Source organism: Pleuronectes platessa, chromosome 13 (assembly GCF_947347685.1).
Source record: "Pleuronectes platessa chromosome 13, fPlePla1.1, whole genome shotgun sequence".
Taxonomy (NCBI): domain Eukaryota; kingdom Metazoa; phylum Chordata; class Actinopteri; order Pleuronectiformes; family Pleuronectidae; genus Pleuronectes; species Pleuronectes platessa.
Window position 1 is genome coordinate 1,340,921 of NC_070638.1, and position 26,233 is coordinate 1,367,153.

At 46.2% G+C, this 26,233-nt stretch overlaps 1 protein-coding gene across 1 annotated transcript; it reads right to left on the reverse strand.

The window, feature by feature from the left end:
• Nucleotides 1-1,894: 1,894 nt before the first annotated feature.
• Nucleotides 1,895-23,965, reverse strand: basp1 (brain abundant, membrane attached signal protein 1). The gene is made up of 2 exons (XM_053437483.1): nucleotides 23,681-23,965; nucleotides 1,895-2,872 (listed from the first exon to the last, which is right to left on the reverse strand). Exon 2 carries the CDS (start codon nucleotides 2,854-2,856, stop codon nucleotides 2,209-2,211), a length of 648 nt encoding a protein of 215 aa, XP_053293458.1. The 5' UTR covers nucleotides 2,857-2,872; nucleotides 23,681-23,965; the 3' UTR covers nucleotides 1,895-2,208.
• Between the last annotated feature and the right edge of the window lie 2,268 nt (nucleotides 23,966-26,233).

Consider the following 26,233-nt stretch of genomic DNA (forward strand, 5'->3'; position numbering starts at 1 on the left):
GAAGGAGAGAGAGAGTGAAGGAGTGTGTGTGTAGGAGAGAGAATGTGAAAGACTGTGTGTGACCTATGACCCTGAGGTAAAATAATATCCTCATCAATTTATGTGCATGAATAAAAACTGACTCCTCCGGAAGTTTCAGTCAATTTCTTATATTTTATTACTGTTGCACCATTTATACAAGTACATATAATTTTGAATGCATCAATTTCATATCATCTTTTTGTTAGTTGGATGGACGTGTGGTGGGGAGCGGCGGTGACACATGGGATGAAGATATCCACTGTAGTTGCCATGAATTTCCTTTTTTTATTATTTTTATCATTTTTTTTTTTTTCCACTTGACCAAAACGACAGGACTACAGGTTCACCCAACCACGGACATGCAATTCACCGAGTCAAGAGAAGAAGAGGAGATGACCCCGGTGACCCACAGCGCCCCCCGGTGGTGGTTTCTGCTACGGTTTGACAAGTGTGGCGAGGAGCACGCTGCGTGTCACTGGACGAACTGAAAAGTCTGATGAGTGCTGAGATGAGTAAATATATATAAATACACATACGCCCACATGTATGTACGCATAAGTGGAAAGTAGGAAAAGTACATTTAATCAAATATTGGTTTCTGGCACCGTAAGCCGATGTTTATCTATTTTCTGTCAGTTGGTTTAATTTGTAATTTACAGATTGTCGATAATAAATTATCACCGATGTTTCATGTGTTTCTCCTGACGTCTTTTCCTTTCTCCTCCTTCTCTCTTTCCTCGTTCTTTCAGTCTCTCATTCCTCCTCCTGTCCTTTTTAATTTTTCCCATCATAGAAAAGCATGATGTCTTTTTGCTGCTCGAGTCCTTCCTGCCTTCCTTCCCTCTTTCCTTCCTTCCTTCCTTCCTGCTTTCCTTCCTCCCTTTTTCATCTTCCACTGCTGCATACATGCACTGACTGTTTATGTGATATATATATATATTCCAGGAAAGTTAAGAAAATGAATGAGGCATGGAAATCAGAGGCTGCCTGTCATGTGCAAGGCTCGTCCATCCCATAATGATGGCAAATTTATTTGACACACTGAGAGTGTGATTTGACAGTTGGGTCTCGGCCGAGGTTTGAGTGACGTTCCAGTTAAAGTTTCTGTCTTTAATATCTCAGGTAAGAGAATTTCAAGGTGAGGAAACCTAAAGTGAGAAGGGTTGCAGGAGTTAACTAATCCTTAAAATAGAAAATCTCAAAATATTTAAATTATTTCATTCTCAAATTGTATAAATTTGGAACTTTGTTTGGATTTGAGTTCAACCTGCAGGAGAATGTACGACTGATTTAAAAAGTATTTTCCAGCGAAGGATTTTGTTTCTGTCGTGAATCTGCACCGTCACAGGAAAGAGTTTAAGAGTGGAGTCTGTTTTCTACCGACAGGATGTGGACGCTCCTGAACGCCACCTGCCTGGAGGGTGCGTCTTTCAGAAAAATTAATCTTATCATATCATAAGAGTTTGTCTTCAGATGCAGGATCAGAGATTTTCCGTCTTTCTAAGAACATCATAGACGTCTCTGCAGCGAGGCTTTGCAGGATTTATTAGCATATTACAAATGTTAAAAAACCACTTAGTGCACTTACAATATACCTAAGGGCTTCAGTACAAAATCTAGAACCTTATCAGAAAAATTCCTATGACTGTTTTTTATCTCTAAGAATGTGTTTTTCTCTGCAAAGCTCCTGAGCAACTTCCAAAATGTTCTAGAAAGACCGGAGGTTCTCCGTCCTCACGACAAACGACAGGGGGGGGAACCACAGCTGTAGATACCAGGCTGAGAACACGACACTCTGAGGAGGAGGAGGAGGAGGAGGAGGAGGAGGAGTGGACTCACCAACTCCTTACACAAGATCAATTTGCCTCTGGGTGGGTGGGTGGGGGGGGGATGGAGGTGGAATGGTGAAGCCGACACAGACTCGTATCAAAGTTCAAATACTACAGCAGAAAAAAATAGAATAAAACATAACAATAATAATAGCAATAATCATCTGCAGCGGTGGAAACTTCTCCAGGTGTTTGCTCCCGTCCTCCTCGTTCAACAAATCGTCATCATTACAATTATTATCATTATTGTTGTTATCAGAATAAGGGGCGGGGCTAGTTAATTTCTTCTTCACTTTTTTTTGTTCTTCATCGTTGAGTTATGAACTTTATTTTTTCATTTCCGAAAAGAAGCTGTCCATTAATCTTGAACTGCTACGGTTTGATCCTTGCTCGGTGCCTCGGTGGCGTTCGCCTCCTTGGCCGGAGGCTCGGCGGCTGGTGTTGAACTAGGTGCAGCGGCCGCCTCCTTTGCCGGAGCGGGAGCCGGCGCCTCTGTGGGCTTGGGGTCGGGGGTGGCCGCGGGGGCCGTCTCGGCTTTGGCTGCTGGTGCCGCGGGGGCCTCAGTCTTTTTGGCGTCGGCCTCATCTTTGATCTCGGCCGCCGGGGCTGGAGCCGCGGCCTTGGCCTCAGGCTCCTTGGGGGCGGGGGCCGACTCTTTGGCCGGGGCGGGGGCGGCTGGTTTCTCCTCGGCCTTGGCGGGCTCGGCGCTCTTCGGCGCCTCTGCTTTGGGCTCAGCGTTGGCGGCAGGTTTCTCGGGCTCCTTTGCGGCGGGAGCTGCGTTCTTATCTTCGTCTTTGGCCGCCGCGGTGTCGGCTGCCGGCGCCTCCTTGGCCGCTGTGTCGTTCGCTACTTCCTTAGCGTCGGTGGCAGCCGGCGCCTCATCCTTGTTTTCTTTCGGAGCTTCGCTCTCCTCGGCAGACGCCCCCTCGGCTGTGGCATCTTTGTCTTTGGCCTTGTCATCAGTGACGTTGAACCCCTTCTTCTTTTTGCTGAGCTTGCCTCCCATTTTGGATCTCTGGCTTCTGAAAGAGAAGAGGAAGGAACAGTCAGGATTATTGGAAGATAATGAGCACATGTGAAGCGTCTCACGTTTATAGAGAAACATAATGTGGGCTTTTTGATGAAAGCTCTCAACCTGAACCTCAGAGATATTCATCATGTTATTCATCATGTTATTCTGAGAGATGAGCACGAGGACAGGAAACAGTGAGTGAAAAGTGATTTTAAAATTGATGGAGCTCATATTTACAGAAGGAAAAAACAAAGACTCTTTGAATCACGTAAAACAGTGAATCATCAGCAAAGAATTGATTTCTCTGAATTAGATCTTTGTATTTCTTGGCTCTAAGAAAGAATTATGAAAAGTGATTCAGACAATGAGCAGGTAGACAGCAAACAAACACACACACAAACACACACACGCGCCAACACACAGACACACTCTGCTGGCTCTCCTTCAGACAAAGCTCTTTTTTCCACCATCACCATCTGTCGGCTCGATGGGGGGGGGGGGGGGGACTTCAATAACCCAACAAATCAGATCTATTAGGAGCAAAGACTCGAGAACGGAACAATTTGTTTGTTTATAAATCTGTTTATAAATCTAAGTCTGATTCGTAAAACTGCCAAAAACAGTATTTTATAGCTTCAGGACTCTTCACTGAACTCGTGTAAATTGTTAGTCAGAAAGTTGTGAGTGTGTGTGGAATATGTTGAGTGAAGTTAAAGGAATTAACACGTTGTGGGTAAATATTTTAGATATCCTTTTGCTCGCCCTGTGATCCGTAACATTTTTACCGTCCACACAGTCACACAACGTTTTTGCTTTTGCTTCTTTTATCCTTTTCTTTTTCCATTACTTTGAAATGTTGTATCGTTTAATCTGCAGCTGAAACGTTGAACATGTTTATTTTATCAATTGTTTGGAGAAGTTTTCATTTCCCCAAATAATGAGCCGTAATTAACTTTAATGAGTCTCAAGTAAAACCAACACAAAACCAGTTTGAGTGGATTTTTACTATCGGAAACATCCCAGAGTACAAATACTCTTAAATGGGAGATATTAATACTGATGGCTAAAAGAAGGTGTAAAATGTAAATTATGAAAGTTGTGTGTGATTTTCACGACACCTGCAGTCTCCTCTGAAATCCACAAAGCTGCTCTGGACGCACCCCCGACCTCGTCCTCCTGAACAAACCACTGGGACACTCTGCTGGGCGCTCAGATCCCAGTTCCCTGTGACTGGGACAGAGCCGGCGGTGAATCCACTCAAAATGCAAATCACCTCGTCTCCACAGAGTGAATTCTCCACTATTCATGCAGAACTCCCCCGAGCGGCCGACAGGCGGTATCTGCCCGGGCCGCCGCTCCTGCCGCAGCTTCACACCAGACACAATGGACGTCCCTCTGCTGCATCACATCATTTGACTGCCGGCTTGTGCTGCCAGGACAATGACTCACAATCATCTGGGCACACAATGGCTGCTTGTCAAGCTGCCAGACGTGTGGTTCTGGTGTTTGAAGAGCCGGGGCAGGGCCGGGACAACCTGGAGAAAATGCTCCGGGTCTCACAAGAGACTTAATTTAACCTGCAGGCTGCAGCCAGGGGACACAAGGGACGTCTGTGGACTTCCAGCTTCACTTCCTTTCAGCAGCGTCATCACTGATGTGCAGCTACGTGACTTCAGACTCTTACACAGCTGCTGCTCCACTGGGTTCAGCTTCTACTCCACTGGGTTCACTGGGTTCAGCTTCTGTGAACCATCGACTCTCCACCACACTGGAAGCTGATAATCATCTCACAAAATGTACTTTTACCAAACACCTTTAACTTTTGCTGTAACTTAAGTTTCTTTTATCCTTTTCTTTTGAATTCTCCTCTGATTCTTTGTTTTTACGCTCACTCTCCGTCACGTCATCCGTCAACAGGCCGGTGCTACTGGTCTTGTCCCAATCTACAACTCGCCTCCCACTTTCCTCTCTGTGGGATGATCCCTCCATCGTCCCTCCAGCCTCTCTGAGTCTCTGCTCTCGTCTGCTTCACCTTCACCGTTTCCTCTCCTGAGTTTGTGATTTCAATCCCAAACTCTTCCTCCCTCCTCTGTTATATTTTCTAAATGAGTCTTCCCCTCCTGAGACAGTTTTCCTGTGGATGCACCTTCACCATCTTCTCTCTCAGCTGGAACCTCTTCTTCCTTCATAATAACACGATGCTGAAGCCCTTATGTTTGCAGATTTTTCTACTGCATCAAACATTTTTCCAGCCCATAACTTTACTGATTCTGCTCAGTTCTGTTTTCATCCATCAGGACTCAACCCTCTGTCCACAACCGGCCCAGCTCCACATCGATGAAGGTAAATAAGATTACGTGACAAGAACTTTCTGTGGAGATAATAACCTCAAGAGTATTTCTACCCTCTGGGCGAATGTTCTGCTAATTGACGCAGGTTTAAATTGATTTTACTAATGAATTGTTTTCTTTCCATTCAAATGTAGGAAACAGGTCAAATGATCCTCTACTGATGAGCTCAGTCTGTGAATTGATTGGTTTCGTGTGTGAAAGTCCTCTCTGCACAGAGGCCTCGTTCTCTTGGTAAATATTTGATCTCTGTTTCCTCGGAGCATATTTTTGTGGGTTACATGGTAATCCCTCTGTCCCGTCCCTCTGTCCCTCCTTCCCGTCCCTCTGTCCCTCCGTCCCGTCCCTCTGTCCCTCCGTCCCGTCCCTCCGTCCCGTCCCTCTGTCCCTCTGTCCCGTCCCTCTGTCCCTCCGTCCCGTCCCTCTGTCCCTCTGTCCCGTCCCTCTGTCCCGTCCCTCTGCTCGGGCAGATGGACGTCTCCAGGAGGTCCAGGCGTCTCGGTAAATCCCCGGCCTCAGAGCAGTGGCCAGCCGAGCCTGTAGGTTCTGTGTCCCTGCCGTCCAAGATGACACGTTAAAGGTTGAAGCTGTCGCTGACCCGACGCCGAGCGGCTCGGCCACGTCGCTCCGTGGGGGAATCGACCGCTTCTCTTTCTATTGATATGGACCACTATTATGTTCTCCTGGGCATTTCCATCCCCAGATCATGAGAATGTGATTTTCAAGAGCACGACTGTGGCCTCATCCACTCGACAACATTTCTCAAGAGGAGCGAAAACGGAGAAGTCTGGAAACTCTGGAGCTGAACGAGGAGAAACTGAGATGTTTGGAAACGATGACCACCTCTTGCTGATTGGTTCTTTTCTGTCATGACGTGGACTTCTCTGATTCGTCAGGCTCCTGTCACATGACCTCCTTCCAGAAGATTTGTCTGATTGAGTTCAATTCTGTATTTTACAAAGATGCAGCTGTTAAAATGTGGAGGAGAACAGAACAAGTGGTCGTGTGGGTGGAGCCTGTGTCTGTCGACTAAACTCTAAATACGCTGAAATGTGAATAAGGTTATTTTTTTCCATAAAAGTGACAAGATGGATCTTTAATGTTTTCACAGAGTGGCTGACGGTGTGTTCCTCATCCTCTCTCCAGCCTGAGGACACAAGCTGCAGTTCCCCCTCCTGGTTTCCACTGAACTGTGTTTTAAAGACAGCTCGTCCTCGTGGGACTGACGGAGGACGGATCTGCTGCGTCAGTCCGAGGAGGCAGCTGCTGCACCGACTCTGTTTCAGCTCGGTTGGAGGAGATTTGCACCGAATCAGTGCTCAGCCACTCGGTTCTTCATCTGACCTCCATGACCCAGCAGCTGTCACAGACACAACACGACGTGGATGTACAAATTCCAGTTAGCTTGAGAATAATTTCATCACAGAAAATATTTGATTTCTGCCGGTTTTAATATTTATAATAAAAACTACACAAAAACCAGAAGACAATACTTCAGTACACAAACAAAGACACATGTTTAACCTGCTCTAAAGTTAACACAGTGATTAACAGACACGCTCTGATGTGATAACCCTGCACATCTGTGTCACAGCTCGTTCAAAACCGTCCAAATAATTAGGTTAAAAGTAGGTGAAGAACAAAGTCCTGGCTCCGACCTCTTATTGTCCTGTTTTCTACGTCACATTCACTGAATTCATGTTTTTACAAATATTAAATGAGACCGTTCAGCCGTGAAGATTCATATAAATCTCTTTTTCGTCAAATCTCAGGATGCATGGTTAGCCTAGCTTAGCACAAAGACTGGAGACAGGGGGCAGCAGCTAGCCATCAAACCTGCAGGTCACCTGTGAGCTTTACAGTCGAGGAGCAGCGTCACGTCAGGCGGCGTGCACGGGAAGGTGACGTGTGTGTCAGGTGGAATTAGTTTGAACCTGATTTTTGGAAAAGTGAATTCAGTAATGTAGATGTGAGCACGAGACGTGAGGAGGGAGCAGAGTCACAGCACGGAAACCAAACTCCTCGTAAAAACTGTCTGTGTCGTCAATCTGCTGAATAAAGAAACGTTAAAACTCTACGTCCCGGAGCAGCGGTGTGAGGGAACATAGAGCAGCGGTGTGTGAGGGAACATAGAGCAGCGTTCTGAGGGAACACAGAGCAGCGGTGTGAGGGAACACAGAGCAGCGATGTGAGGGAACACAGAGCAGCGGTGTGAGGGAACACAGAGCAGCGGTGTGAGGGAACACAGAGCAGCGGTGTGAGGGAACATAGAGCAGCGATGTGAGGGAACACACAGACGTGGTTCAGTATCTGGCGCCAGCGCTCACAACGTGAACGTAACTCTACGGCTGTAATTCACGACTCTGCACTTCCAGCTGGAAGATTTAAGACGAGTGTGTTTCTCCTGCAGCCGGCGAGAGCAGGGAGCTGATTGGACAGGAAGGAAACTGGAGCAGAAAATCTGGCCCACTACACACACACACACACACAAACAGACACACAGACAGACAGACACACAGACACAGAAACACACACGTCCACACCAGCTCTCTGCATTTAGAGAAAAAAGGTGGAGCATCAGAGCTCTCCTCACAGAGCTGCTCTGGATCGTGACATCACGGCCACAGATGATGTTAAAGTTCTTTCTCCATCACGTTCTCTACATTTTGAGCCTAAAACCAAAAAGCTGTGATTTAAAATTCACGCCACGGAGAGAAACCACGACTCTTACTTCCAACTGTGTGACGCTGGTTTCATCATCATGTGACTTGGGATCAACAGGAGAATCAAGCGAGGACCTTTCAGACCTTCTCCTTTATTTCTGAATATTAAATTGCTCTGAAAGCTTTATCAGCTGCAGCATTTCCTCTGGATGGAGGGGAGGTAAAAAACTAGGCTCTGTTATTCTTCTCCTTGTTACAGACGTCATCTGTCAGATTGAGAGACGACTTATTGATTTCAGGTTTTATACGAGTTTCTCTCAAGCAGCTCAGCTTGTCCTCAGATTTAACATGGCTGTCATTTCACAGTAAGATGGCAGAGAAGGTTCCTCGTGACACGTCTCAGTTCATGTTGATCATCTCCTCATTTAGCTCGTTCAGTTCACTTTAGCTTTCTGAATGTGTTGACGTGGAATCGAACCCACGGGACCAACGATGAGCTAATTAGCATTTAGCAGCTAACAGCACTAGCATGTTAACAGTCACGGCAGCACCTGCTCACCACCCCCCCCCCCCCACTGGGAATGTGACTGATTGGACTCAGATGTGTTTTCAGACCAGTGGACCCTGTGGCCTGTTGGGTAGCGACACGGTCTCAAACCTGCGGTGTGATCAGATCCGAGGAGCTCTGTCTGGTCCTCCACTGAAGTAACGTGTCCATACTGGTTCTTCACTGGTTTCTAACTGGACCTGGAGACTCATCTGGATTCGCCTCAGGTGGATCGAGCTTGGACCCCAGGGAGCAGCTGTGAGTCGGGACATGAGATGAAGACGAGCGGAACCATAACGTTTCATCACCCCCCCCCCCCCCCCCCCCGTTATGACGTCCTCTGACCAATCAACACGCTGCGTGCAGTTTAATTGGCTGATGTGTGTTGAGGAATGTGACTCGTTGCACATTGATTCGACTCGTCTGTGGTTTTCAAACCTCAGTGAGACTTTAATGATTTTCCTTCAGAGGTGACAACAGGTCTTCAGAAATATGCACCATGACGCATCGTTCTTTGTGAATTTCATGAATAGAGCGAATCGACCCGGCACTGAACTTCGCCCCCCCGACGTGTCCCCGGTGGCCGTGGCAGCGACAGAGAGGCGGCGGCTCTGAAGCTGCTGGGACGAGATCCATGTTCAACCTGAAGCACACGGACGGGTTCAATGTTCGTCTCCGTCTCTGGAGCTGAGAGTTCAGTTCTTATTTCCTCTGAGTGGAGAACACTGACAGGATGGATCCACCTGAGCGGGGGGGGGGGGGCTGTTCTGGTTTGCTCCTCACTGGACACAACAGAGTTTTCAGCTACAGCTAAAATCCACAAACACAAAAACACATCTCAACATTCCATTATGAGTGTGTGCTTTTTAATAGCTCGGGGACAAAAACCCTCGGGGGACATTTTCAACTTGTTTCCTTTGTCCAACCAACAAACCACAAATGAAAAAATTATAATAACTATCCTTGAATTTCCCTCAAGATCAGTTAAGTATCTAAATATATTCTGTTTGCTTCAATTCCTGACATGTTCCTGATCTTTATCTGATGCTACACTCTACAAACAGGACTGTCAGGACAATGTAACTGCTGCTTTGTATATTTATATTCCAGCACATATGTGGGATAATATGAAACTGAAAAGGTTTTGAAGCCTTTCATAATGTTGGGCATCGAGTGGAGTCCTGCTGTGGACGAGTCCAGCTGAGAGGACAGAAGTAGAAAACGATAATGAGAAGCTCGTCTGAATCCAGAGAGCACGAGGAGCACGGAACAGAACTTCCCCCGACTCGTTAAACAGAACGAGCCGATTGGGAAATGGTGAAGTTTATAAAGAGAAAGAAAATCCACTGAAGCTGAGTTATAACTCTGCAGGTGTAGAGAGCACGGGGACACATTCAAACTTAAATAAGCATAAAAGAAAGACTTCCTGTGGGTTTCATTCAACTTCTGAACACGACGAGACAAATCTGGGTTTTTCTGCTCATATCGACTTCACAATCAAATTCTGTAGATATTCAAATCAGCAGAGAAACAGAGAGTAAGAAAACTCATCTGGGTTCAAATCCAGGAGAACAATCCTCAAACTTTAGTTTCACATGGCCGTGTGTGTGTGTGTGTGTGTGTGTGTGTGTGTGTGTGTGTGTGTGCGTGTGTGTATGAGACAAATATGTAACTTGTCCACATGAAGCAGAAGTTCAGTGTGTGTATGGAACAGGCCACTTCCTCTTTATCTGCCTCGTGCTGAAATTATTTATTCCAGATCCTTCAGTGTTGATAAGAAGAATATTTTACATGAGCGGATCTGAAAAAATAAAAAATAATAATAATAATATATATCACTCTCACTCTGTTGCTTTCCTACTTTGATCAGTGGAGATATCTTCTAACTGGTTCACTCGTTCAGTAACAGCAGCACTAACGTATTAAAGCTCATTGATTCACCGGCTGATTCACGTTTAATGAAACACTGATAATGTTTCACTCATATCTCATCAACCATCTCATCGTTTACACTCTTCTCATGTGTATTCACAGATATCGTGACTGATCAGCAACATCCACAGAATCACTTCCTGAGCTGAATGTCAGAGCTTTTATTTTTGAAAAGACGTGAACATGGCTGAACCGGTTGTGAACATTCAAACTTTAATATAGTAAGTGAACAATAATAAAGAAAATTGTTTCATTTGATTTAAATCATCGACTCTAAAACCTGCAGATAAACCAGGTAGGATGAACACAGAGACTGTTTATAAAAAGCTCTGCACACTTTGTTGTTTGAGACTCACTAATGAGAAGGAATCATTCTGAAGTGTCATAACACAACAACACAAACACACACGTTAACAACATCACAAACACACACGTGAGCAGGATTGGTACATGTAGATAAACCTGCTCGTCAGAGGTCGACTGGGCATCATGTCCAGTCTATGAGGTCATGATACTGGATTCAGTATCAGAACATCTCTAGTTCCATGTGAGGAACTGTTAGAGCGCCCCCTCCTCCGATCAGCAAACTCACAATGATCATTATTAATAAGCCTGCAGCAGATAACAATGATCATTATTAATAAGCCTGCAGCAGATTCAAAGCTCCTCTGTGAACCTGATCCTCTTTGACCTGCTGCTGTTTGAAGGAAGGACAAATAAAACCTGCTTTTCTGGTTCTCTGCTCTCAAAGAACTAATCTACACACAATTATGGAAATGTGACGCTTCAGTGACACGCACATGCACAACCTGACCACACGGAAATCCAGCCCCACAGTTAATGCAATGGGAGCGGCAGCATTTGTAAACTTCTCCGTTTTAGCTCTAAACCTCTGAAGTTGTGTGAACATGAAGTAGTGATGATGTCACATGTAAATAAAGATGGACGACAAGACAGCTGTCAAAAGTGAAGCCAAAGCATCTTGATCGCCTCCTGGTGGCTGCAGGACGGGTCGTACACCCGGTCTCCTCCATGTCAGCAGTTTGGACATGGAGCACATCAGATTCTCTCAATGTGCAGGTTCTTAATCTGAGGAAGTGACCATGACACAGAGCAGTTCACAGTCATCAGCATGACACTGGGATTCTGCAGAAGGCCACAGAGGCAGTGCTGACGCATGTAGGGACACACACACACACACACACACACACACAAATGCGCGCACACACACACGCACAAGCACAAGGCATTTTGTGTGTAGAGATAAACACACACAATGTTTATTAATGAGAGACGGGGACAGTGTTTCTGAGAAATATGTGAACTCTGACCTGCTCCTCCGCTCACTGCTAAAAAACACACACACACACACACACACACACACACAGACACACACACACACACAGAAACTGAAATGCTGCATTTAAAGAGACAGTGCAGTGAAACAGGTCTTTAACTAAACTTTGAATCAAAGTGAAAAAAATTATTTCTGAGTTTATCTATTTTCTATCCGCTGGGGAGGGGGGGGGGGGACACATGAACGAGCTGAGGAGTTTCATTCCTCATGTGGTGAGGAAATGACACCAAATGTGTGTGTGGGGGGGGGGGGGGGGGTCTTCTCCTCATTCCGGCAGGGTTAGACCTTGTGTGGCGTTTGTTTTCCATCAGAGATTAGAGACAAACAAACAAACCTTCACAACATGTTTCTAAAACCAAGCCGGTCTGATGCCAGAGAGGAGGAGCTATCGGACTGGGGGGGGGGGGGGGGGGGGGGGGGGGGGGAGCCTGATGGACGAATGGAACATGAAGCAATAAACACAGAAATTGACAGAAGTTGAAATGTTGAACAGAAACTCTGCTTCCTCCTCGACTGGTTCTGAAAATACAGAATAACAGCAACAGGGAACTTTCCAATCTAAATCTGCCTCTGAAGCTTCAAACATCCAGAACTGAACTTGTGATACTGTGACATTCAACTTCTGCTCATTATTCAGCAGCTGGTTAATAAAACTTATTTCCTCTTTGTCACTTTCTTCTCACCAGGCCGGTGCACTTTCACATCAAGGACAGTTTAGTCTGAAACCACCAGTCGAGGTCGACGTGCTCAGGCAACAAAACTTTCCCTTTTTGAAAAGTCCTTCAGTTTTAAATTCCACAAGTCATTATCTTAAAATATGTTCCCACACATTGTTTCCATCGCTGCAGACGAACGATCAGCAGCTGAACCTCGAGACGTGAGGAGATCACTTTAGATTCTGGTGTTTTTTAGAGAACAGCCTGCAGAGAAATCTGAATTAAGACCAGCAGCTTGTGATCCAGTGTGATCTGACTTCAGAGAAGTGAACAGAAGAAGAATATAAAGATGAAAACCTGCAACAAGAGGAAAGATTTCTCCTCCAAAGACATGAACTGAAGTCTGGACGTTTCCCTGAAGGGATCTGTACGACAGAAATCAAGTTCTTTTATAGAAGTCATCCTGCCAGAGTGAGAATACAGCAGGAAAGAGAACAGAAAGTTCAGAGTGGACGAGTTGATGAGGTTTCTAACACGTGACGCACGTGAAACCTGAAGAACACAACTACCTGAGGATGAAGAAGAGGAGACGTACACGTGGAAGACGAAGACGTCAACGTGGAAACACGAGGAGATTCCAGATCTTTTTAAATGACTCATTTTATTGCGGAACAATTGGAAACAATGAAGTTAAACAGTGATTCTCAATCGTCCTTTAAACAACCTGGACACGAGCGTTTGAAGAAGATGAAGATGAAGATGAAGAGGCTGTCGAGCCTTCGTCTTGTGGCCCAGCAGGTTTCCCTGAAGCCCGTCGTGAACTCGATGAACTCTGACTCGAGTGGACGAGCTGAAGAAACTTACATCCTTCAGTTATTTGCTCAAACGAAGAAGCTTCTTCTCTTTGAGGGAAATAAATGTTTTAATGAGCGGCTCCGAACCGGCAGAGCGGCAGAACAGCCCATAAAAAAGCACTTAAGCATCTATTTACCACTTCGTGAAAATTAAACTTCCGTGCATGTTCCCAGATCAGCTCTCTAAAAATAGCAGCGGAGTCGTTGGAGGACTCGTGTCCTCTGAGGAGACGGAGACTTGAGGGAACAGAAGGTTCAGCGAGTCCACATGAGGCCTGAGTGTTCCTCCTGAAGGATTCATCAGCTGGGATCACTGTGACTGTTTGATTATCATTTATTGCTGTGTTAAGGTTGTTTTTTAGTAAACTTTATTATCCATCTGAGGCCAGCATCTCGAAAATAAAGTAGAACTTCCTCCCATTAAAGCCCTGCACATTATACTGGAGGCACTGGGAACGGACATGTTTATATTCCTCAAAGAGAAGAATCCAAAGTGGGAAATGTTTCCAAATCAAGCAGATTTAACTGGGAATAAAAATCATAGAGTGAATAACTGTCAGTGGGAGGAGTTAATGTTCGAGTCGACGAGAGGGAGACACAAACACACACACACACACAAACACACACACCCACAGAGTGCAGACAAATAAATGTGACACCTCCGGCTGAGCACAAACAGCCTGACAGAGAAATTAGCTTTGTTCGGGTCGGACACTCGTCCTGTTGAAGAGTCTGATGACTTCAGAGATGAATTGACACAAAGTGTGTGTGTGTGTGTGTGGTTTCCTGAGCATGAAAACATTTGACCTGAATACCACTCGTTTGAATCCTGCAGAGTCCAGTGATGGTTTCTATTGTAACAGAACCACGATGTTCTGAAAACAAAACTTTTCTTTTAAAGAATCTTCTATTTACGAGAAACCAAATAAATGTCGACAATGACAAACTCCCCGCTGACCTCCCCGTGACCCATGAGCAGAAACCATCAGTGCATCAGCCTCATCACATTTCACCACATTGAAGCTGCTCGTGACTTCTCCTCTAGGAGCAGCTCTGGATGCTTCCAGCCCTGTGGATGCTCTGGATGCTTCCAGCCCAGTGGATGCTCTGGTTCTGGCGACCTGCCGCTCTGTCTGCTGAACCCTGCTCAGCACCGCGGTCCACTCAGTCGGTCAGAGACTCTCTGAATCCTCTCAATTAGCCGAGCGGCAGAGTGCAGCCAGCTCACCGAGGGAACCAGCCAGAGCCGTTTATTCTTAATACCAGTTTATTAATGTTGTCTCCGGTTGTCGGAGGGGAACCAAACACGAGCTGAAGAGTTTAACAGCTGTTACCACAGAGCTGAAGACCAGTTACACCAGTTCATGTATTCTATGGAAACCACTGAGCATGGTAGGGGGGGGGGGGGGGGGGCATATTGAGCGTCTACACACGAGTGAACATGAGAGATCAAACTATTACACTGGATTATTCTTCCTTTCTGTTGATATCTGATGTCTTCATGTTGTGAAGACGGTTCTTCTCTGAGGGTCTGTTAGCATCCGGCTCTGATCAGTCCACTCGGCAGCCATTTTGAGCAGAAGTGCACGTGTAAGATAAGCTGCAACAAAGTGCACATCACAGACCACCGACCAAAATGGACCCGGAGACGGAGACGACACAGGGAGGACGTGTCCGTCTTTCAAAGGGACTTGTCTCAAACTGAAGAGACAGCCGACTCCATCACAAGCTCCTGCCAATAACACACACACACACACACACACACACACACACACACACACACACACACACACACACACACACACACACACACACACACACACACACACACACACACACACACACACACACACACACACACACACACACACACACACACACACACAGAGAAAGGCTCTGTGTTTTGTGACGTTGCTGACACAACATGGTGGTGTCCACTGTCCGGCGCCATCTTGGTTATTTGAAACCAGAAGTAACCACAGATGAAGCAAAAACAAACACAACAACTGGTTTTAACATGGAGTCAAAAACTAATTAACACACGAGTCCATTAGCACGAAGCACTGAGTCATCACCGCTGTGTGTCATGTGTCCGTCTGTGTTCTCAGCTGTGTTTGCGTGTTGTCAACAACATACATGTGTTCTCAGAGGGATTCGAACCTTTCCCCTCTTCTGTCGTGTGTCACACACACAAAGAGAACAATAGAGAATCCAGAACAGGTGCTCGGTGCCACTGAAGGGACCAGAACCTGGTGGAGAGGAGACGAGAAGCATCGAGACGTTAACTGCTTCCAGATCATCAGGTCCTTAAGAACAAGTTCATAATCACACGAGTGACAAGTTTGACTCAATCATTAAATACTCAGAGAAGTAAAGTGGGCAGAGATTGTCTTTGTCTCCAGTGGAGTAATTTATGCGTCTTGTCCACAACTGTACCTGTTCATATATGAGTATATATGATACTTAAATATATATATGAACATTTTGAGGAGACGACCACCGGGGGATCGTTTTTAAAGCTGAGGATTTCTTCCCTTTGTCTTTCAGCTCGATCTCTGGTGTCAATCAATATCACTGCAGCTCTGAGCCCGACACACCAGGGGGCGCTCTGCCATCCCAGTGTCCAGCAGCGTCCTCCATCTGTCTGCAGAGATCCCAGAGGACAGACCTGGTCTGAGATCAGTCCATATCTCCCCCGGGCCGCTGAGCGGAGTGGGTGTCTCCGAGCCGAGGGACACTTCTGACAAACTTCTGGGAATGGAACAACAAACTCCGATGGGGAACTGGATTTGGTGGTTTTGCTTGTTTCACCTCATTAACTGCAGAATGTGCTCATATTTCACCAGAGTGACTCATCGGGTTTTGTTGCTGGTTTCTTACTTGACTGAACTTTTCTAATTCAGGATGGAAACAAACATGGTTTCTCCTCCTCCTCTTTTTAAAGACACCGTGTGAGAGCAGGAGGACGACGGCTGAACGCTGGAGTCAGATCCAAGAGTCGGATTCAAGAGTCGGATCCAAGAGTCGGATCCAAGAGTCGGATTCAAGCACAAAGGAAAAAACACGGATTCAGATTTGAAACTAGAAACATAATCAAACAGAAATATTGTCCTTATCATATTCTTCACATTTTGGGGGGAGGGGATGGCAACACCGATATTGGGCAGTAGAAGATTTCCGATACCAAAATAGCCGATATAGTTGGTACTTAAAGAAATGTACATGAGGTTTAATATTTCACAGTTTATCTTTTCTTAATTCTTTGATCTGTGAAATAAAAAATTTCATATCAACATTAACGCAGATACTGATATGACTGTTACAGATTAATCAGCTGCAGCAGCGTTATTACTCGTTTGCCTCCTCGAGCTCTTCCTCGTCTTCGATGAGTCTCGAGTGGAGAATCGTCTTCAGCAGATGAAACCACCACGAGACTGAAATAGTCCTGAGACTCTGCAGAGTCAGAGGTGGAAGTGAAAAGTGGCTGCGTCATCCTCACAGCTACACAAACACTTCCTGTTTCAAATGCAACACAACGACAGTTTCCTCTGTGAACCTCCTACTTCTACTTCTACTTCAATTTTATTAATTTCAATTATATAAATACAACTTGCACCACCCTTGACATGTCACACAGCCAAAGTTGTGCAGGACTCCCGATGTGACTCAGTCAGACCTGAGGACGTCTGTTATAAAAGCCCCCCCCCTCCTGCCACCAGGTCGTAACTCTCCCCCTCGTTCTGGGGACGTTTCTGGGATGTTTATGATCGGCTCTAACAGTTTGATCCGAGCGCACAGGGAAACATAAAGCACCTTCCCGGGAATCAACTTTAATATCGAACCATAAATCTGACGCATGAAGGGAGAGAGAGAGACGTTTAGAGGAGGCGGCGAGAGGAGGTTCTGCTGCTGCCCACACACACACCAGACCTCCAACACACACACACACACCAGACGTCCAACACACACACACACACACCAGACCTCCAACACACACACACACACACACACCAGATGCCCAACACACACACACCAGACGTCCAACACACACTTAGCGCTCTGCACAATCAAGTCCTTGAATGGCCGCTCTCAGTGGTGACGTCACGCTGGGTTCACACTCGGCCACGTTCCAACATGTGGAGCAAAGTCTGTCATCGATGAAAGTGACTCCGCCCACTTTCCATCAGAGCTCAAACCGCAGAGAGGAAACTGTGGTCGGCACCAGAACCTGGACCGAGCTTTTTAAAACAGAAGATCCAACAACACGACTGGAACAAACCAGAAACCAGAGCGTCAGACTCCAGACACTGGTTTACATCCACTGGTCTGTCTGACCACCAGCGAGTCTGCAGCTCAGGGCCAGACGCCGCTGGATCCAAAATGGAGGTGGCGGGCGTCCGCTGTCCCCGGCCACAACAGTGAGACAGTGAGAGTGTGAGGAGTGAGGCTGGGGGGGGGGCAGGACAGACGAGGGGACGGGACAGAGTCGTCTCTGAACTCCAGCTCACCCTTCAGAAGAGCCAGAGGGGGGGGGGCAAGACAAACACATTAGTCTGCACCACCCAGACAGACTCACTGAGGACGGGGGGGGGGAGCAGTTTGTCTTCAACTGTGAGATCTACTGTTATTTAACTGGAACAACTCAGATTAAAACATTAAATACTAATCAGTTTTAATCCATCCATTCATTATTATCCATGATATTTTAATAAAATAAATGTTAAAATATATGATACACAATCAAATATTCTAACCACATTATTCTACCCCCCCCCCCCCACACACACACACACACAGTGTTTCAGACAGGCCCTTGATCACGTCTCGCTCTTGAGGGAAAAAATAAAAATCCAGTGGGAGGTTATTTTTGTAATTTCCTCCGTGTCGTCAGTTGTCTGTGTGTTGATGGGAACTGACAGAACTGGGACTGCAGCACAGACGTGAGGAGGACGAGCACCTTCGAGTCTGAACCCCGTTCTACCATCTCCTTACTTTCACACTACGTCTCTGGACTGTTTAAGATTCACGTGGTGACGAGCTCCAACTTAATGGGGGGGGAGTGAGGGGGGGGGGGTGATGAAGGCTGTGCAGCTCCAACGTGAGCTCACCGCTGAGGAGATGTGTTTTCTATATGTGTCTATATTCTCCTTCTTTTTCATTGAGCTGCCACTAGAAAGGATCCCGTGAATTCTGAAGGGGAAACAGAGACTCAACCTGTCAGCTGCTCATGATTCTCCAATCAGGAGCTGCTTTTTAGTTTTTAATGCATCTCATACAATCATCTATCGACTGCAGCGACTGATTCAACAGATCTGTGCAGATGTGGTTCATCTCACCAGCTTCACACCGGTGGTTTGTGTTGTCCAGGGCCTGAGGAGGTGATAGGATCCATGTGTTATTGAGTTGATCTATAATTCACATTCTGCGTCTCCTCCACAGATAAGACGACAGGCGAGAGGAATCTCGTCTGATCGGCTCCTTCTCTTTCTGACTTCACATCCACGAGGACTTCCCCCCCCCCCCCCCCCGCCGGCCACATATCAGATCATGTTGTCTCTTTCGGTCGGAGCTGTAATGTCCTGGAGGACGAGGCGCAATGTGACAGATGGTGCTCATGGTGAAAGAGCTGCTGAGGACGAGGACACGTTGAACTGTCGTCAAACCTCCGGCAGGGACACGAGGACGAGCCGGACGCCACGTCCACTAATACTTCATCACTGCAGCAACACTGACTGTGAGACACGTCCAACCCCGGGTCAGACACCCGGGTCAGACGCTCGGGTCAGATGCTCGGGTCAGATGCTCGGGTTCAGCATCTGTAAACTCGTGTTAGCGTTGAGTTCCATTTAGCAGATAAAACATGTTTTTATCTTTAACCTGTTGAAAGGTAGGCTCTCTGCTCCACTTCGGCCCCAAAGCATCAAACCTTTCTCCAGCTTCTGTTGATGCTCAAACACAAAGTGACTTTACGTCTGCAGTCATCTATTTGTGTCCACTAGGGGGCAGAAAACAGCAAAACATGTTGACAGATCCAGCCGCAGAGTTACCAGCTGTTCTCACTTTGGACAAACACAGAGCAACGGGCTCATCCATCAGATCTGCTCAGGCTCTCCAGTCTGATATTCAGACTCAGTTTTAATTTACTCTTTTTGAATCACTAGACGATCACATGTTTTCAGCAGCGAGCTCGTTTCCTGAGAGAGGAAACTCAGAGACACACAGACACTAACGTCCACGGGTACATTCACACCTGAGGCCAATTAGAGTCTCCAATGAACCTGATGCACTGGACCGGGAGGAAGCCGGAGCACTGGGAGAAAACCTCTGGAGAACATGCAAACCCAACATGGAGAGGTTCAGAACCACACGTTATTAAAGAAACTCAGTTAATGCAGGATTCTGATGAATATGAATCTGGTTTGTGGATCTTCACCCTGACAGAGCTGTCATGACTCTGTGTTAATGGTGGTCAGTCACAGTCAGATGCAGAAACTGATGGAGACGTTATATGACTCATTTAAATAAAATGTCAGCCCTCAGTGACTCATTATAACTCAAACTAAACGTCAGGAACAAGCTGAGGACCATGTTACTGTAAAGCCTCAGCGTTCTGTCACAAACCAAAATAAACTTTTTAGAGAAGTTATTCAATTCACTGAGTCACGCTTCCGTTGACAGGAAATCTAAACATCCAACTTCCTGGTTCTGGTCGACCGGGCGGTGACGAGCGGCTCTGACAGTTTTCAGCTCTAAAGTGTGAAAGTGTGAAAGTGTTTTTAGAGAATGAACCACTTCAGGTCCAGCTGCTCTGGAACAACTGGCTGCTGACGGAGGCTTGAAATCCACTTCCTCATGTCTCACCCAAACAGCTTCACAGCCGAGCCGAGCGTCTGCAGCAGCAGCTGTGATCACGCTGCAGCTTCCAACGAACCAATGAGAATCAAGGAGCACGACACTGAATGAGCACAAACACACAAACACGTGTAAACAACACAACAGTGAGTTGAGCCAGAGGACGTTTCACTTCCCACTGAGACACACATCGTCTCTGTGAGGCTCAGGTTTGATGCTTTAAATCACATTCTGCTGGAAAACACAGAAACATCTAATTTACATATCGTGGAGGTGATGGATGCTGGACAACATAATTCATAATGTGTTCATAATTCAAAATGTTCATTCCTTCAGTGTGTGTTGTAAACATGTGTGTGTGTGTGTGTGTGTGTGTGTGTGTGTGTCTGTAGTGCTGTGTTCTCTTGTCCTACGTTCATTTTTCAGAATCTTGTATTATAAATATATATATATACTTATATTCAATATTCTGTCACTTACAGTTTGTGTGCAGAGCTTTTCATAAACAGTCTATGTTCATTAGAGCTGGTTTATCTGCACTGAAGATTTTATATTTTTTATCAAATTAAACATTGAGACTTTTGTGTGTTTCTTTAACAACCGACACAATCTTCAGACCCAAGTCAACAACTTTTCAAAATAAAAGCTCTGTGATTCAGCTCGACATGAAGCATGGCCGCAGTAGAACTGACTCTGGATCAGCCCCTGAACTGCCCGGGTGGAGAAGGGCCTCTTGAAGCATCAGGTACCAACCGCGTAGAAACTGAAATCTGATTGGCTACGCGTTTAGGTCTCGAACCCCCGGGGCCCCACAAGCTGCAAGTCACAGTGATGGAGAAAACCTGCACCTTAGATGAAGGTGTAGAGTCAGAGCCTGGCACAGGTGGAAGATGGAGGGAGCGTAGAGAAAAGAGAGGGAGGAGTGGGGGGGGGGGCAGAGTCGGACTCGAACCGACAACACCTCCGTTGATGGAAGTCGCTACCGCCCAGTTTCACACTTAAGTCTTTTTTCTATTAAAACTAGAGACGCTGTAGAAGAGCGGTGGTGAGTCAACCTGCAGCTGCACCCACTCCCCACCCTCTACACACACACACACACAGACACACACACTCTCACTCTCAGTGCTGTGCGTGCCTGACAAAGCATCTGCTGCCTCCCATTGTCTCCTCTGCACCACACGCACACCGATGGTTTAATTAAGACGCTGCACCGTGTGATCCAGATCCCGTTGATCACATGACTCACTGGATCCCAGACAAAGAGTGTGTTTTTCAGGCTTTGACATCTTAACAGGGACACACACACACACACACACACACAGAGGGGACGCTGCTCCATGGTAATGATGCCTCGCTCGCCCTCTCTCTACTTGTGTTTGTCTCATACTAATAAACTACCTCTTCTTCTGTTGGACTAAAGTATGTGGTCATCTTTGTTATGGCCCAAATAACTCTTTGTCCACATATGTGTGTGTGTATGTGTGTGTGTGTGTCTGATTCATAAAGACACAGGAAAGAGTTGTGTTTGCAATAGAGAGACACACACACTCACACACACCTGGAGAAGCGCTCCTGGATGAGTCACTCATCAGGCCGCTGCTCGTCTCAAGGATGATTGGACGCGCTCAGGGCGGGATTTACGTGAGCCAATCAGCAGCCAGACAAACGGGAGACATTACTACAGTCCAAGCGTCACCAGAAGGACACACAAACTCACAATTCATCCCAGTTGTAGAGCCGAGTGACCTGTGATTTTGGTTTTTGTAGAAGATGTTTGTGTGAAGGGTCACATGGCAGTGCACGAGCCAATCAGGAGGCACCATGAGCCCCAACTGGAGGATGACACGCAGCACAAACTTTACCAGAGAGCTCAACGCATCGCACAACAAGAAAAGATCCTCGACAACACATGTGCTGCAAACACACACAACGCAACTAAACACAGACAACAAGTGTTTCCAGTGAATCCGAGCTGAGCTGAAGTAGCACGGTCCGGTTCGTCACTCTTTGTGTCCCCTGGAAACACCCCCACCGCCTCCACCTGTGTGTTTGTGTGTTTGTGTTGTGTTGAGCTCTCCGGGCCACCGTACATCAGTGAACCCCTCACAGACAAACTACGATCCTCAGTGTGAGTAATAATTACATAGAACAGATTATGAGAGGGTTAAAAAATAGGTTACGTCAATATTCATTAATACTGCAGTACAACTGGCAGTTAAAGTACTGAGTGGTAATCATGTACTGTGATATAAAAACATGATTTATATATCATTATAGCAAAATACTGGGAGATAACCAACATTGGTTGATACCACAAATGCATCATGGGAAGAAAACTCCATTACAGGTCAATCTGAGCAGTTGATATGAAGATTATTAAATACATATACATATATATATATGTATAGATACATTAAATCCTAATATTTTTAACACATCTGAAATTAATCCACATAACTGAGTGTTCATGCCAAATAAGGACTTCAACAATAAATTAATAAAGGTTCTGAATGACTCATTTCCATCGACTAATAGATTCACCGACAGTCAACAATTGATCGATCAAAAACCTGATAAACAGCGTCACACACACACGCACACGCACACACACACGAACACACACACTGTATCTCTGCAATCATTTCTTTACTCCTTGAATAAACAAATAAACCGACAATTAAAACGCCATCCTCCTCCTCCTCCTCCACCTCCTCCTCCTCCTCCTCCTCCTCATCCCATTGACAGGCAAGGTGGCATCTCTCCCATCCACACCCAACACCCAGTGCGCATGCGTGCCACGGCAAACAAAGGACCATGCAATCAACCGACGGATGATGGCGAATAAAGTTTGACTCGCTGCAGAAATCACATCGAGGCGGGGAGAGAAGATGTGCGTGTGTGTGTGCGTGTAGCGAGGGATGGAGGGAGGTGCAGATACATCCCAATTCCTCCATCACTCCTTCCTCATCCCACACGCACTCTCCCCAATCCCCCCATCCTCTTATAATAAAAGTGCACGGATATGGAATCGTCCGTTCATCATCGTGAAAGAACCTGGTTACAGACGCTGCGGGTTCGCGAGCGTGCACGTGCGGTGTCACACCTCCGCACAGACAAAGAGCTGCTTATTCCTCAAACTGGTCAAACTGGGTGGAAATTAAAACACGCTCCAGCTGCGCGTCACAACCCGAGGAGACCAATCACTCACCAATAATCAATAATAAGAGCGCGCGAGGACACTGTCCAGTTTGATCCATAAAAGTGAAAATGAGGAGAAAGAGTGAGGCGCGTGCCTGCCCCCTCCCCCCCAACACACGCACACACACACTGTACACACCCCTTTTCAAAGCTCGTTCACGTTCTTCTCCTCCTGGTTTTAAAACATGAAGGAAACAAGAAGAAATTATGGAATTGATCAATTCTCGGTTGTTTCTCCTCCAGCGTGAGGAGGGTCCGTGCGCGTGCACGGTGCGCACGGGCATGGCAAAAGACAAAAGGGACGAAGATATATAAATAACTTGCAGCAGCAGCAGGTTGTGGGGGTGAAAGGAGGAGAAAGGAGGAGAAGGAGGAGAAAGGAGGAGCGGGGTCCGAAGCGGCGGCTCTTACCTCGGACTCTGAGCTGCACGCGCTCCCTCTGCTTCCTCCAGGTAGCGGATGCTCGGGTTCTACTTCGCGGCTTCTCCTGCGCGCCTGGCGGCTCGTTCCTGCTGCACGACGGCTGGGCTCAGCGATCCTCCGCCTGCGCGCACATGCACCCGCGCGCACGTGCACCCGCATGCAGTGTGTGCACGCACGCGGAGAAGAGATGCACGATGCAAATGTTGTGAGGAGAATAAACAGTGAAAGTGTGTCAGTTTGTTGTGCGTTGTTCGAGTGAGGTTTGTGTTTGTGTGAGGATTTAACTTCCGTCTTTCTCTAAGATGACAAGGAAGAGTCTCCACAGAGGACGTGCGTGTCGCGCGTTTCTCTTACGATCAAACATTTTGTCACGCACGTTTCTCTGCGCCTCCATTCTCTGGCTCTGCGCGCCCCCTGCAGGCGGGTCCGAGCACTGCCTCGCTGTCCCAGGGGACTTGTTGATGCACATGAAGGTTTCAAACATCTGATCAGAAGAAACTCAACAGCTCCTGCATGTTAGGATCAAAAACAGCACAAATCGACAAAATTCACTTTTCTATTTGATATGGTGATAATATTAAAGTTAATTTATACATAAAAACACAGTTACCAGGTTCTTTACAAGTAAAAAATTATGGTAAACAAAAGGAAACAGTTCAAAGCTGTTTGAAGATCAATCAGCATCAGAGCAGAAAAACAGAAAAGAATAAAAATAAGATAAAATATAATTTGATCTTTGCCATGTGGCACTTCATTCATATACATATATATGTGTATATGTATGTTTGCATCATTCTTCATCTTCTGCATCTCAACTATCCAAAGATAAAAAATATTCTATCATAATAAACACAGGAAAAAACCAGACAAACCTCACAATTATGAATCTGGAACCAGAAGACTTATCACTGAGACAGATTCTTCATGTTATCAGTTTGTTATTTCTGTGTGCGACGGGGACAATGAGACGCCATGAAGCTGAAGGACGTCTCACAACTTCTTCACTGCTGCTTATGAACAACACAACCACACAACAACACAACTCAACAAGCTCCATCTGAATGAGTGGAACCGTCTCAGCTCACAGCACATTGAACTTTAGACTGATTCCTCTGATGGGATCATGTTTTCATCTGGAGTTTGAAAAGTCTCCTGCCACCGGGATCCGTCCAATCCTGAGGCAGCATCTCTTCAAACCAGCCAATCACAGGACGAGCGAGCACAAAACCACTTGAAGGATCAAACTACTGATTCGAGCTGTGACTGGAAAACTACAGAACTCACACAGACGTGGATTTGGTTTCTGTGGATGTGTTGAACGTTGGGGCCTTCTTGTTTTAAATGATGTACTACTTCAACTTCAACACCAGGGGGCAGCGTTTGCACAGACCTGAGACTTATTGACGACGTCACCAAATAATTTAACTGAGCCAATGAACAGCTCAGTAGAAGAAGAGACGGAAGTTCCCTCAGCAACTCTTTATCCAACCAGGAGCGAGAGATCTAATCTGAAAACTGTACATTTAATAAGTTCAATAAAATAAAGGTCGTTGCCTCTGAAATGAGGGAACTGAACCTACGATGGTGAAGGACGTGTATGTGTCAAGATAATGAGACTGAGGTCAGAATACTCCACCAGTCTTAATCTGATTGTTCATTATTCTGATTACTTTATTACATTTCAGTTTCATAATCAGATTATTGTCCTAATCTGTTTAATATCTGAATATTGAAGTTCATATAATCAAGTCATTGAAAATATGAGTATAAATGAAGTCAACAATTTATCTTGGAGATTTTTCTGGTTTTATTCAAAGGAAATTGACAAACTAACATTCAGATATTCATAACTGGGATTCATCGTTTAAGGAATCATTATATATGTGGGGGGGAGAGTCCTGCTGGTCCTGCGCCCCCCCCCCCCCCCCCCCCACACACACACTTCCTGCAGGGAGTAAGAGGAGATTAGGTGGAGACCTGAGCGACCCGGCTGTACCTGACCTCTGCTCCGAGCTGCTGCTAAACCCTGAGTGTTCTGAGATGATCCCACTGCTTCTGAACTAAATCTGACCCACAGGCTCCTCAAGATCCTCCAGATCCTCCAGATCCTGCAGATCCTCCAGATCCTGCAGATCCTGCAGATCCTTCTCTGTGTTTCATAACATTAACAACAACAACAACAACAACAACAACAACTAAAAGTGCCTCACAAGCGTTGGTTCAATAAAATTGCTTAAAACACAAACACAAATGTCTCCTGACGGAGACATCAGGCCTTAAAGAGACTTCTGCATCCGAGAGGAACACGAGGAGCACGAGGAACACGGAGAACAGGAGGAACACGGGGAACGCGAGGAACACGGGGAACAGGAGGAACACGAGGAACACGGGGAACATGCAGGGAGTGAATCCAGATTCATATTAAAGCCACATTCCACTAATGTCCCTCGTCTAAGGACCTTAGAGATGGATTCATCTTCATATTTTTATATTTCTACTCTTGTACTCTTTCTACTTTATTAACTTGATCCCAGGAGCAGA